This window comes from Pollicipes pollicipes, unplaced genomic scaffold (genome assembly GCF_011947565.3).
Source record: "Pollicipes pollicipes isolate AB1234 unplaced genomic scaffold, Ppol_2.1 Scaffold_4295;HRSCAF=5057_pilon_pilon_pilon, whole genome shotgun sequence".
Classification (NCBI taxonomy): domain Eukaryota; kingdom Metazoa; phylum Arthropoda; class Thecostraca; order Pollicipedomorpha; family Pollicipedidae; genus Pollicipes; species Pollicipes pollicipes.
The window spans coordinates 40361630-40376644 of record NW_023596461.1 but is presented as its reverse complement, the minus strand read 5'-3'; the positions used below and the strand labels follow the sequence as shown (position 1 = coordinate 40376644).

General features: G+C 49.6%; 1 protein-coding gene across 1 annotated transcript; it reads right to left on the bottom strand.

Moving 5' to 3' along the window:
• Window positions 1–1115: 1115 nt before the first annotated feature.
• Window positions 1116–2117, bottom strand: LOC119097540 (galactoside alpha-(1,2)-fucosyltransferase 2). Its single transcript, XM_037220572.1, has 2 exons — window positions 1608–2117; window positions 1116–1487 (listed from the first exon to the last, which is right to left on the bottom strand). The coding sequence occupies exons 1-2, from the start codon at window positions 2115–2117 to the stop codon at window positions 1116–1118; spliced, it is 882 nt and encodes a 293-aa protein (XP_037076467.1).
• Between the last annotated feature and the right edge of the window lie 12898 nt (window positions 2118–15015).

The following is a 15015-nucleotide window of genomic DNA, read 5'->3' as shown; positions in this document are numbered from 1 at the left end:
CCGCTCCTGGCAAGTCTTTGTGAGATTTGCTCTAGGTCTACACTGCTTTGTCCAGGTCGGGGAAGGCCGTGAGGTGTGTAAGTGCCTCACGCCTGTTGGAGCTTTCATCGTTGCCAACTTTGCTGCTGTGCTTATCCCTGGCCCTCCCCATGCAAGTGTATGGCTAGCTGCCGTGCAACCTCGAAATCCAGCGAAAGACCTCAAGGAAAGCATCTTAAGTCTGAAGTGAGGCTGGGAAACCAGGGGATGGGTGTGGATTTCCACCCAATTTTTAGGATTTCAAGACAATGCTGACCGATGCTGACAAATTCTAGCCGCGTTCAAGATCGTGTTGAGAAACGAAGGACTACCTCGCCCGGCCGGGCTTTTCACAACAAAGCATCGACAGGCTATGATCTGTTTTACAAGGACACAGATGCTGAGCAAATACTAACGCGGCAGACATCGGCGGCCATTTCTGCAAGTGATGATTGACATGAACATAGTATTACCATATAAATTTAATAGAGTACATCGAGCACATCGAGATAGGCGCCATATCATGTAACGATAACGATAACTTGGACACTCTATGAACGCCGGTGCGGCCAGCGCCATCACCACCAGTGCGCCGTCGCCACTCACGACCATAGAGTGGAGGTCGTCTGCCGCTGCTGGCCTGACCTGTACACTGATCAGTTCGGTTACTTGGTCGGCAGGCCTTTGGTATGTCCATGAGAAAGTCACGTCTTGGCAGGGCTGGATGGATAGCCAGATCAACCCCGGCACTCGGTCAGCAGTTGAGCACTTCTGGGAGAGCAGCACCACGCCGGCCCGGCCTGCGCATCTGTGTGCCGAGATCTATGGCATGCTCGGGCCGGCGGCGTCGGTGGCGATCTGATCCGCCGCGCGCGCCCCCAGGTCGCCGTCGGTTCTCGGACCTAATTTGACACGATGCGTATGTCTGGGGCGCCGGATACCCACAGCGTCCATGTGCCGAGGTCTACGGGCGAGAAGTGGCCCCATCACATCGTGTGGCCAGTGAATGTAACAATGTTCTGCAGACTAAGCCTGCAAGGCAGTCATATGGCATCCCTCATATGGCATCCTTGGTGTCGCAAAAGTGTGCCTCTTCGTCACTCGACTGGCACGGTGGTGAGGTTAAAACCGGTACTTCGCATCATACTGGTGAGGTAGTCCTCCATGGTACCGAAGCCCACCGGTACCACCACGTCGCCGCCGGCCAAAAAGGCAGCGAAGAAGCCGTACGTGCCGTGCGTCATGACCGTGTGGTTGCACTGGGCGAGCAGCGCCATGTCGCGGCCAGCCGCGCCGGCGCCCGTCGAGCCGGCCAACACCACGTCGGCAGCTGCCAGATGACGGCCGCACCAGGCCAGGTCGTCGCTCGACACGACGAACACGGGCCGGTGGTAGCGTTGCCGACACAGCTCGAGCGCACGACGGAGGTACACATCGCCCACTAGGCTGCCGTTGTACATGGACCGCACCTGCTGGGCGTAGTCGGTGCGGCGCACGTGCACGGCCACGTAGGTGCACGGGTCGGCCGGCGTGCCGCGGCAGACGGCAGCGGTGGCGGTCCGCAGCCGGCGCTGCGCGCTTTCCTCCACCTCGGGCCGCCAGCGCAGCTGCTGCAGCAGCTCGCGCCGGTACGGGTGGAATTCGGTCAACGAGCACGGGTGGTCGAGCAGGAGGAGGGGCCCGTCCGACAGTCCCGTGCCGCTCTCGCCGTAGTGGAAGTAGCTGATGCTCAAGAAGTTCTCCTGCTGGCGGGCGCAGGCCTCTGGCAACACCGGCAGCTGCAGGCCACTGAACAGGGCCGACAACTCGCTGTGCATCTCCGGCAGCGTCCAGGCGGGCCGGGCGCTTACTTCGCGGCGCTGCAGCGCCCAGAACGACGAGTACTGACACAGCTTGTTGCCCAGACGACCGGTCGGGTCCATTGTGACAAAGCGGCCACGCGGACAGCCTGGCCACGGCTCGGCGGTCGGTAGGAGCGCCTGCCAGACGGCGGGCAGCTTCAGCGGTGAGTGCGGGTGGCTGTTCAGCGACACCACCACCAGCATCGTCAGCAGTCCCACCACGGCGCCCAGCGCCAGCCGACGCACCACTGGCCGCATCGTGGGGGCAGCAGCCTCGCGGTCCCCGCGGCGTCCCCACCACCAATGCCCGCGGCGCCCGGCGCGCTCTGTCCTCATAGTGCACACTCGCGCATGCGCAGGGCTGCCAAAACTCAAACTTATCTATGTCACCTGAACGTGATGCCGCCAGTCCCTGCTGCGCCTGTGATATAGATATTTAGCCAGTTTATCGGCAGATTTCGCACGCTGCCAAGAGATTTATGAATCGTTTATGCGTAACGTCTCTTACGAAATTTGTTACCGCTTAATACCGCGGGCTAAATGCAAGCAGAGAGGGGGTCGACTCACGCTTTTATGGAATGTTAGGAACGCAGGTCGGTGGCTCGATCACGGCGTCCAGTTCAGTCCGAGCATTGGAGGCAGGAATGTTGCAACTGATCTTAATGTTGTGAGAGAAAGAAAGAGAGAAAGGAGAGGAGAAGAGAGAAGAGAAGAGAAGAGAAGAGAAGAGAAGAGAAGAGAAGAGAAGAGAAGAGAAGAGAAGAGAAGAAGAGAAGAGAGAGAAAGAGAGAGAGAGAGAGGAGAGAGAGATAGAGAGAGAGAGAGAGGAGAGAGAGAGAGAGAGGAGACGAGAGAGAGAGAGAGAGAGAGAGAGAGAGAGAGAGAGAGAGAGAGAGAGAGAGAGAGAGAGAGAGAGAGAGAGAGAGAAAGAGGGACATGTATATATAAAGGGAGTCGTGCTTAAACGAGCTTTAAGCCTTATCCCTTTAATTGTAATGCGGCTTGATCCTCGAAAGAACTTCCAGTCAATGAACTCCGTCCGTAGGTAGTTGCGACCGGTTGCGACCAACCTTGGTCGCATATGCATAGTGCGGTTTTGAATATTCAAATGGCTCTTCATCTGAATCTTACAGCATACATTCGTTTTGATGGGTCTGTCAACGATAAGCAAACATTCTGTAAAAAAATACTTTACCGCATTGTTCAGGAGAGTTCAGGTTGATGCCCGTGGAGTCAAAACTAAAACGCGGATATTGAAAGGCAAGTTATTCTGGGTCCGCGATTCAATCGAGAACCATAATTTGACAGAGATGATCGTTCATTTCGGTAAATAAATATTTCAAGTCGCAAAATTGCGTTGACCGGGTAACTAAAACATGCATAACACTGTCAGATGCTGCCAACACCATTGTATGATGATCGCTTGTTTAAACAAATGTCTTTTACAGCGGCTCTCCTCCTGCCTGCGGCAATAGGCTTACTTTGGCAAACTCATCTGCCCCATAGCACGCTCCTGTCCCGGACGTTTCCTTCCCCTGCCGGTGGCCCTCAAACTGATTTGCGCGAAGTTGTCACCTTCTGGTGAGGCTTGCCATACACATTAGACAGACCGGACGGCCTTGAAGTTTTCAGCACATATTTTAAACGTTAGCTGTGTCTTGCACATTGCAGTTCTTTCAGCGTAAAGTTTTGTTAAAGTGTTGCATTTCGGACTCTTGGTTGATTTTAACTTCAGACTTGGCGTGCTAGGGCCGTCGCGCCCTGCATCACTCTTGATCCACCTCTGGCTAAGGCAGTACCGACCAAATGGACGTACCCTCTTTACTGAAGCAAAATGTTCCATGCGCCAGACGACCGGAAATGGCAGCTGCTCAGATGAGTACTGTTCAAAAAGGCGCAATGTCTGTTTTGGAGTACCCTTCTCATCAGGATGCTTGCATAGTGTTTTTTTTTACCCGGCTGGTTACGTAAAAACAAACTTGCGCTCCAGTCTACCAAGCTGCAGTGTATCGCCATCTTTTGGTGGGATTATCGGCTGAAGAGAGGATGCTACTGTCGCGCCATGGCGTAGCGTCGTTCGACGCAGCTGTCGAGAGCGCGAGAAGAACTCGCCCCCGCTCGTTGGGAAGTGAGCGGCACTGTTCTCCGCACGTGCACCGGTCGGAGAGCGCGAGAAGAGCTCGCCCCCGCTCGTTGGGAAGTGAGCGGCACTGTTCTCCGCACGTGCACCGGTCGGAGAGCGGAGAAGTGCATGCGGAGCGCAACAGACCTTTTACGTCATCGCCTGAGTCGTCTCGACGCGGTCACGGGCTTGCCGAGCCGAAGGGCTGCTGGCGCCGCGAGCGGTACGGTTCGCGGTCGCCTGACCGCGAGGTGAGCGGTGCTAGCCGTGGCTCTGGGCGGTCGCAGGAGCGGTCGGCTGCCACCTAGCGGAAGCCCCGCCAACCAGCATCTTCACGCCGCTCGCCAGATTGTGGCGCGTCGTGCTGATCCGCCGCGTGGGCGGCAGCGCGCGACGCGTGATGACGGCGGCTTGTCTTCAGATGGTTACGGCAGACGGCTGCCTACACCCACTGAAGAACGCCAATGGGAGCCTCAGTACTGGTCCTGGTGGGGCTTCGGGCGCTTGAAAAGGCATTGCCCAAACGCGCAGTCGGGCAGGTTGATAAGGGAGTGGTAAGGCCCCTACGAAACACGTTAACCACACAGACGGCTCTCGTCAACCCATTCGGTGGCCATATACCCGTCTGGCAAGAACTCAGCAAGTGGTTTCCTCCTTTTGCGACCCTCTGACAAGGAGTCCTTTTTTCGCACCGTCGTTCTCGCCGCTTTTTTGTTCGCGCTAGCTCCAAACGCACCTTTTCGCTTAATTTGTGTTGTTCTCTTCTCGCTCCCCCAATATGGGTAAGCAAAGCAAGCGTAAGGACGACACTGACACGGACTCGAACTCGGCCTCTGACATCGCCAATTCCCTGGGTAAAGAAGATGGAAGTGCCGCCAGCCCCGCTTAGCCCACCACTTCGGCTGATAACCTCCGCGCACGCTAGTTCCATTCCATTGGTTCATGCACTTCCGTCGCGGTGTCTGGACAGCACCCGTCTCCACCCAACGTCCCTGGTTCCGACCCTCACTCATCTTTGACCACCCCGGTGCCTGCTCGCTCTGATGCTGACCCTCGCTCGACAGTGACCAGTGTTCGCCCGCCCTCTGATCCAATTCTGGATCCTCTCGGCTCCTACGTTGTTGTTCAGTCTTGTGATGAGAACGTGTCATTCCGGAAGATCAACGTTTTCTTGCCATCAAAACAAATCAAGGCTATCTGCGGTTCATGCGAACTCAAAATTGAAGCACCGGCAAACGGATCACTCATCATTAAAACATCCACTCGCGCACAAACCAAGGCCCTACTTAAAACAAATGAATTTTGTGGCAAACAAGTAAAAGTCCCCCTGCACCATGCCAGAAACACCAGCAAAGGCACCATCTTCGCGCCTGAGCTCCCTTTCATCACGGAGGACGAGATCCTGGCGGAGCTCAGAGACGAGCAAGTTTGCCATGACCGCCGGCTGACGACTTTCAGAGATGGTCAGCGTCGCCACACCAGCCTGCTCGTCATCACTTTTGCTACCACCCGACTTCCAGACACGCTCACCGCTGGTTACCTTCGTTATAAAGTAAGAGCGCTTATTCCGAATCCAATCAGGTGTTTCAAATGCCAGCGGTTCGGACGCGGCAGCAAGTACTGCAAACAGAGTGTCAGATGCCTGAAGTGCGGCGAGACTCCTCACGAGAGGTCTGCCTGCACATCACCCCAGAAATGTCTGAGCTGTGGAAGTGCTCATCTCGCCGCCAACTCTCCTCAGTGTCCCACATGGAAAAAAGAAGAATAAATTTGTTCTGAAAAGACATAGACAGGTGTGTCGTAAACCGACGCATGGCGCATTATTAAATCCAAAATGTCGTCCCAGTCTAGCAAAACATATGCACAAGTAGCAAAAGCCACGATGGCCACATGTGGAACACAGATAGACTCCATTACCCATCCGCCTCCCCTGAAGCTTCTTACCCCCCGCCCCTCGGTCTCAGCTGAATCGACTACACAGACCCAGACGACAAATGCCGTTGAGTCGTCCCTGGCTGGGCACTCGGATGCCCAGACGCCCGTTCACTCCCTTCCCAAGGCTGGCCGGTGGTCCAGCCCGCCGGCTGTGCGCGATACACGTGCGGCTCAAGCCGTTCGGCGTTCCAGCCCTCCGGCTATGAACAGTCGGCAGCCCGGTCCCTCTGGCCGCCACAAGAACGTCACCTCCCCTCCCCCCCCCCCCCCCCCCCCCCCCCCCACCCCACCACAATACCTGTCGAAACACGCCCAAACGAAGACCGTCGGTCCGGTCTATCAGTGAGGGTAGCGATGGAACGGCCTCGGTCTGTCTCGCTCGGGCGATTCCCATCAACCGGTGGGGATGGGTCACTTCACCATTAAACGTCCTTCATCTTACAGTGCAATAGATGCGATCCGATTTCAGAATGATCTGAAATAAAAGCACTTATTGCCGTATCAGCTCCAATCATCATTACCGTACAGGAAACATGGTATCGTCCCACCGACACATATAACTTTAAAATGCCAAATTACTCTTTGCATCGCTGTGACACCGCGGACGGTGAGCGTCGCCAAGGTGGCGCGGCGCTGTACACTAGTCAAGAATTAACACACACGCCACTCACTCTTAACACACCTCTTTCAGGCTGTTGCATGTTCAGTGTAGCTGCATGGCCGTACCATCGATATGTGCTCAGTATACATTACACCAAATTATAGCAAACGTAGCTCTTACGGCAACTTGACCAACTCGTTGCTCCATTTCAAAACCCTTTTCTCATCCTCGGCGATCTCAACGCTCACAGTCCTACTTCGAGTGACGGCACCCAAGCCTTGATCGCCGAGGACATTTGGTAGAAGATTTTATTGATACACACAAGTTAGTCCTGCTAAACAAAGGCAATATTACTCATCACCACCTACCCACTGGAGCGGAAACAGCCACTGACTTGCCATTGTGTTCTCCCTCAATAGGGAGCTTTCTTTGATTGGACTATTGAGAGAGATGTCCACACCAGCGACCATTTTCCAATTAAATTTATACCACTTTTGATATTGCTGCTGGCACAGTTCCTCGATGTACACTCCGTCGGAATCTGTGAAAGGCAGACTTGACCAAAATTTCAGGAACTTTGTATTACCATGTTTCATCGCTATGATTCACCAGAGCAGGGAGTTGATCTCATCGCACATACTCTTCATTCTGCAGCAATCATGACAATTTCATTGACTTAATCTCCACCACGACGTTTCCCTGTGCCGTGGTGGACAGATTACGTTAAGAATGCCATTTCCAGACATAAACGTGCTTTTCGAAGTTATCAACGCAATCACGATAATCAACGTTTGCTCGCCCGCAACTCTGAACGCACTTGAGCCAGGAGAATCATAAGAGCCGCCGGACGTTGTTCCTGGATAAACTTCCTACAACAACTTACATCATCTACTCTGTTAAGCAAAATTTGGGGATTAGTTCGTACACTTTCTGGTAAGCGGCCGTCTATTTCTCATCTAGCTCTCCGAATCAACAATGCTCTAGTTACATCATCACCACAGGTTATGAAGGCTCTTGCCCAAAATCTAGCACATTGTAGTCCTTCTGACAATCACAAAGCAGGGTTCATAGAACGAGCGGGACCCCGATTTCATTTACATCCCTATTGCTTTCCTCCGACAATACAGAGGACTACAATGTACCATTTTCTTCCTCAGAGCTCTGCGATGCGATTAAACCTACCGGTAACACTTCAGTAGGTCGGGATGAACTACATTACACTTTCTTCCGTCACTTACCTGACAGCATGCCTCAATTTATATTGAAAGTTGTCAATGATTTGTGGTCCTCTCATGTTTTTTCCGGAAGCATGGAAAGGAACAATAATAATTCCGATATCAAAATCAAGCAAGGACTCACACGACCCAGCCAGCTACTGTCCAATTGCGCTCACCAGCTGTTCGGGAAATCCTATGGAACGCGCGGTTGGCAAACGCCTTGCCTGGATAAAAGATAACCAAAAACGTCAAGTCCCTGCTGTGTTTCTGGATATTGCTCGCGCCTGTGATATGGTACATGAACCAGCTTTAATTTATAAACTCAAAAAGCTAGGATTTAAGGGGCATTTGGCACACAATGTTGTTGGATTTCTCTCAGGAAGGCGGCCGTTCCGTGTAAGATGCCGATCGGCGGTCCCTAATGTTCACGTTCAAGAGAACGGTCTCCCACAAGGTAGCTGTATATATCCGATGCTCTTTAACCTAATGATAGATTATTTATTTGATAATCTCCCTTCAAGCACATCCTCGTCAATTTTTGCGGATGACACCGCGATTTCGTGCTCAGATGAAGAACATGATCACTCATTGTCACACCTCCAAAACGCCCTTCACAAGTTACAGCAATGGTCAAAACGTTATGGTCGCTATTTTTCTGCTAAAAATCAGCCGTCATGGTTTTCAGTAAAGGCGATGAGATACTCCGACATATTCTCTCCAACTCGACGGGCACAATCTTCATTTTGTTTCATCCTTCAAATTTCTAGGCATCGTTCTCGACCCGAGGTTGTCCATATCCAAGCACGTTGAACATGTCCACACCTAACGCGTCACACGTTTTAATTTGTTTAGGTGCATCTCGGGATCAAGTTACGGTGCTGATCGGCATATATTAGTGGTGCTATATATATATATATATATATATATATATATATATATATATATATATATATATATATATATATATATATATATATATATATATATATATATATATATATTTGGTTCTTTGTATCCTTGAATATGGATCAGTGGTAGCACGGAAGGCGGTCTGAAGTCCCTAAATGTTACACAAAATATGTGCTTGTGGCTTGCACAAGGAGCACTGTGCACATCCCCAATTTCGGCACTTCAAGTAGATGTCTTCATTATGCCTTTGGCCCTCCGACGCATTCAGCACACTGCAAGGCATGCCACAAAAATAAGACAAAATCCGAGTCACCCAACATTTGTTTCCACGCATATATTGCCACGAATTCACCATGCATACATAGGACCAGCAGAGTGTTACAGGGGCTTTAGAATTGCGTCAAGTATCTCTGTTTTTTTGCCATGGTTTAAGTTACGTCCTTCCGCGAGCCTCCGTGTCACCTGACTTAGTAGTAGGCCCCTGGCAGCTGGCACCTCGCAAAGTTGTGTTTCGTTTTACTGATTATAAACGCACCGTCACAACAGCTTATATACAACAAAAATGCAATCGCATGATCGCAAAGTATCCATAATGTCGCTTCATATATACCGATGGCTCCATGGCTGAAAACCACACCGGATGCGCGATGCCCTGTAACGGCCACTACTCACAAAAATGTGGGTTACCCGATGGAACATCCGTATATCTTGCAGAACTGTTTGCCTTATTATTTTCTTTGCAACATATCGAACGACAAATCATAGGACCAGGCCCATAGTAACTTGCACGGTTTCTAGAGCGACCATTTTGTCACTTATTAACCCTGACCTCTCTCCCCACCTCGTTGTTCGTATTATAAACATTGATCATTCTTTACGCGCACAAGACATAGACATTAAATTGGTGTGGGTGCCAGGCCATCGGCGTATCACAGGAAGTGAGAGGGCAGACCGATTGGCTAGGGAAGCATTGGCGTCCCCTGACGTAACAACAGTCCCTGTTGACCATAATTCAATAAAAGCGGTCATTCACAATTTAGTAAAACAAGTTTGGCAACCACAATGGACGGAAACCACCAGGACGCAGCTTCACGGCATAAAACCGGAAATTGCACCTTGGCCATCGGTGAACCGTCCAGACCGTTGGGAAGAAGTATTAGCACGTCTTCGAATCGGACACACAAAGATTACACGTAGCTATTCATATTTAAGACACCCTCGTCCCCTATGTCATCAGTGTGATCGTCCCCTTTCGGTTAGACATATTTTGCTTGAATGTGACAAATTTCAGCATCAGCGGAAGACACTGGAAGCATGCTGTCGTCAGCTCAACGTTGCATTATCGTTAGAACTCCCCCTAGGTAATGGCCATCCACATCTTCTTGACTTTTTTCCATTTTCTTAGACGTAATGAAATGCTTCAATGGGTAGGGTTTTTTTTCTTTCTTCAAAACACAGATTCGAGTTTGAGTTGAAATATACCTTTTAAAGGCGTGGAATGGTCCGAACAGGCCGAAACGCCTCAAACCAATTAAACTAAATTAAACAAAGCGTGTTAACTGTCCGTCCCTCTTATCCTCTATCTCGATTCATCCTGCATCCTCGCGACACCCCGCTTGTCCGGGGCAGGCTGCATGCGTCAGCCACGAGTGGGCCGAGAGCCCTGTGGGAAGCGCACATGCGCGGGTTACCCAGCGCGTACCCAGGTTACCCAGGTAACCCAGCGCACATGCGCGGGTTAAAGCCTGTCGGCTGGCCCCCAGGCGCATGCGAGTCTGCCCACCGTTAACCATTTTCTTTCATCCCATAGCCCTGAAATCATCATTTCCGGTCGAAGGGCTCTGATAAAAAAACTGGATACTAACAATCATTCGTCGCTCTTATCCTCTGTCTATCAACGCTGGGCATCTGTTTCCTCAACATAGAGGCTGTAGAGGTGAAAGGAGGGGCAGCTGTAGCCGAGCTTATGGTGTTCACAACTGTCGCACGATGTAGTTTTCGAATGGAATTTCCTTTCGAACAACAATGTTGTGTTGAATTGGTCTGTAAATACTAGTGTTAAGTTAAAGCTGCGACTAAAGAGGGCTGTATCTGTCCCTCCGCAGTCTGCTGTGTGTTTGGCGGTCAATGTTGATCAGTCTTTGTCACGTGGGAGCGGGTATTTGTTCGTGGGACAACGCTCAAGCAACGTTGAAGTATGCGATTCACTGGTAACACCGTTTACGTCAACAGAGACCATAATGTACACTCGCAGCCGATCTGATCGCCTCTTCACCATGCATAAGCGGAGGGTCATTGGCTATGCGAAGCGGATAGGATTGGCCGTGTTGAGACGCGTCAGCCCAAGCCTGCTGAGGGGGCCGCCGGTTACGCCACAGCTAGAAGGAGAAGTAGACACGGTATGCGGTATGCGAACTCACTTAGGTCAAAGTTTGAGGTTTTTAGGCTACGATCTATGGGTAAAATAAGGCCAAACAAGCTCAAACTTCAAGCTGATCTCCAAAGTGCTCCCAGAGCCTGATTACCTGTTCTAAGTAAAATGTCACAAGTTTAATTAAGGTCAGTGACTTTGTTTACCTTTTGAAGGTCATAGCGACCAAAAAAATGCAACGCTGCTTTAAGTTTTGCATTTGAAAAAGCAACAAAGTTTATCCTTGGCAGTATGTTCCCAAAAAAAAATGTTAACTTGGGTCATTTTAGGTCAGTGACCTATTGTTGTCTTTAAGAATTCCATGGAAGATGCATAATACGGTCCCTATTATGACCAAATTCGAAATGAGCACCAGAAATTACCCGTGCAGCAAGCTCTAGAGTAATAAAGCAAGTTGTTTCTGACCTTAGTCTGACAATCATACCTGACCCTAGGTCAATAAAATGCATTTATTTAATTGTTGTGTTGCCTAAGAAGGCATCTCAAGGACGCGAAACGGTCGTCTTGAAATGGAACTTCCGAAAACCTTTCAAAATAAATTGATATCATTCAGAGATAAGGCTGGAGCGTGCGTCTCACCTTTATATTTTTGAGATTTTCCTCAGAACATAGAAACGGTAAGAGAATCTGCCTTTACTTTTCAAGTTTCACCACTAGATTCCAGTACCGTTTCGTGGTGCTGCGAATGCTAATCGGTTCCTCTCACCAATACCAAAAGCTCTCAGGCGTTGCATACGCCCGGGATGCCTTCTAAACGTACCAATTACGATTTTAAAGCGCTCAAAGTACTTCTTTCAGAAGCGTCACCATTTGCGTCCGCCCACTGACCGCCGCGTAATGCCAGCTGCGAGGCCACCGCCGCGCGGTCTACGGAGACCGCGTTGCCGAATGTCGGGCTTTCGCTTCAAGACTTGCGAGCGCACATGAGCAAAACCACATTACATAACTTGTCTCACTTATTGAGTCTGAGTGAAAACTGAACACTCCTAGAAGAGCATGGGTTGGCTATTTTAATGCAAACGTGTGACTCCACATCAGCATGCAATCTGTTCTCACGAGGTCCTAAATATTTGCGTACAAACTGGACGAAGTCCGGCTAACCTTTTGAGCTCTAATGGTTTAAAAAAGTCAATTTAGCCATTGTAAAACGAATAGCGCCGGAAGATTGCCCCAAGTACTCATCTCACCCCGCTCCTTTTAGTTTGTTGGCTTCAAAATGCTAACATAATTGCACTGTCTGATAGCTTCTGGTCCGTGTTCCAGTTAAAGAAGCTCAAAGGCGAAGTAGATTGTTTAAGCTGAATGTTTCACATTTGAGGATATTGAAGCAAACATTAGTTATGATGAAACAAGCTCACTGATGACGATTGGTATGTTTTTTTTAGTGAATCAGACTGCTCTAGACAGCGCAATTCACTGTCTACTAAACATGCTCCTCATGTAGTCATGGTTTGATTACGTCGCCGCGCCTTGCACAAAATCGATTGAGAGCCCATTGTCGGCCGTTATATCTGACAATCGCGCGCACGAACGCCGAATATGAACGCCTCGACAATGATATTTTGCTTGGCCTTAATCGCATATGGCTTATGGAATGGCAGAAATTAAATGACGTTTTGGCGTTATGAATGTCAAAGTGACTTTGAAATAAGCTCCCCGATATACCTTTTCCCCATTTCCGCGGGCTTGTAGCTCAGAAACTAGAGGGACTTACGCCTTAAGAAGGGCAGGATTGTGAACAGCACCGAAAGGTCCTCGATATGGTCATTTCAGTTCCAAGCCCCATTTAAGTGTGAGACATTCCCTTTAAATGCATTTGCGAATGATGATTCGATCTGCGAGTGTCGCGGCGTTTGGCCTGCTCGTGTGTACGGGCCTGGCTAATAATATCATGTGGATAAGTCCGGGATCTACAAGGTGACGATTTTTCTTGGCGTCCTAGCCTTAGGAGCAGCAGTTGGAGCCCCAACAATAGCGTGGGGCCCTCCGTGAAAATGCAAAGAAATCAAAGGCAACGTGGAAGGCTCTTAAGCGAACGCATTAGTCATGCAAGTGGACATGCAGAGCACCGGCAGCAGCGTAAAGCCTCTGGACAGCGTGATGAACCCGGCTAGGGCCCGGCCGAGAGTCTGTGACAACCGCGCCCGGCCGGGGAAGAAAATAACATTGTAAAGGTTTCATCAAATCATGAAGAATGTACACCAAAGTTTTGACCTTAGGTCAAATGTGAGGTCACTACAGGTCACGAGAGGTAGGAAACAATTGTTCTGGTACATGGAGTTAAAGCCTACGTTGACACGCCAAGACGGGTATTGAGGGCACAGGAATGAACATTAAAACGGTTGGGAGTTCATTCCGACCATTTCTGTTTCCCACAAGGTTCAGGTCAGATCATGTTTGTTTTGCTTTTGACGCTTTTTGCTTGCTTTTTGACGATTCTTTTACGATTTAGAAACGATGCTTTCTCACAATGTATTTCTGACTAAGCTCATTTTATCGGGTGCAGCTGTGAGGCAAAAGTATTCCAGGTAAAAACACCGTCTGAGGCTGACTTAGAAGTCATCTAAGGTCGCCCTACGTCAGCTTCACAGGCCACACAACTGAAAAATTAAGTACTACCTGGGTCTACGTGGCCTGTAAAGCGCTTTTTTCTGGTCAGAAATAGCGTTTTGTACATATGCAAGTATTCAAGATCGCATAGCTGTCGTCTACATTATACAGAATTCCTTCATCGCTTGGCAATGTGTTTACAACAGCTGACATCAGGCACGTCGGTACATCAAATTATGCGTCATCAACTTCACGAACACGATAAGGAGGTGGTTACGCGCGTCGCACTCGTCAATCTAGCCTCTCCACTACTGACGACAGATCATTAACCTCGGATGACCTGAAGCTACCTTACATGTTCTCACGTGGCCTTCCGTGACCTCATTGTGCATTATAATGACATCACAGCATATTCTGAGAGGAGTTTCGAATTTTGCATCCAAAATTACCTTACAAAACTGCCTGTGTTAAGCTCAGCACGTGCTTTGCAGAGAGCACCCAAATAGATTGATCATGACCTGGGCCAGGGTCATGTGCCCTGCGGTCTTATGATGGTTGTGAATATGAGCTAGTTCTCTTTTCCTCATATCCTCAAAACTACATAAAAATTACGTACAAATGTGAATTATGTACGAATAAAGCAAAATTAGCCTAACTTCGGGTCACTGAACTCCCCTATTTCAAAAAATCTCAAGTGAACAAACTGTAGGTACGGCCATGTTCCATTACTGTAGCAAGTTTGAACGCTGGCAAATAACCCACAGCAAAATTATTTGCGGTCAACGTTTTTTTAGAGTTGGTCACTTGGACCTGGCCTAGGTCACTAATCTCGTTAGAGCAATACCTCAAATTTGCAGAAAGGATGCCAAAATGATGATGAATAGGTTACGAAAACTTCGTGTTGCTGCGAGCTTTCATTTTTTAACCTGTGCTCGAAAAACCGTGGGGAAGTCAACTTCCCCTGGTCGAGGGTGCATTAACATATCTCCTGTCACCACCCTCTCAATCAGGGTTTTTTATTTCTTCTGCTCGCGGGCCCTTCACTTTTGCTCTTAACTGTTCTTGGTCAGCTGCAGGCCCAAAAGAAACTTAATTTTGTTTTGTTTCGTGTTCAAGATCGCGCTGATCATCCAGCTATGAGCTCCTTCGGAGTACTTGAGCCCTTCGGGACCCAAAATGGGGGTGGGGGGGGGGGGGGGGCCGGGGGCTCTGTGGTCCCCTTCTGGATTCGCCGCTGAGTACTGCTCATATCCCACATCACAACATGGCACGTGTTGACGTCGGTAATAAATATTTAAATATCTCAAACAGCCTTTTTATTGACTGGAAAAGATTGGAGGAAATCCGGAGACAAAAAAAACGGCGCAGGTAAGATTGGCAAGATTTCAATG

Coding starts and splice junctions, on each gene's coding strand:
- LOC119097540 (XM_037220572.1), bottom strand. CDS start 2,117: ATGCGGCCAGTGGTGCGTCGGCTGGCGCTGGGCGCCGTGGTGGGACTG. Junction 1,488..1,607: donor AGCTGCGCTGGCGGCCCGAG/GTGGAGGAAAGC, acceptor TACGCCCAGCAG/GTGCGGTCCATGTACAACGG.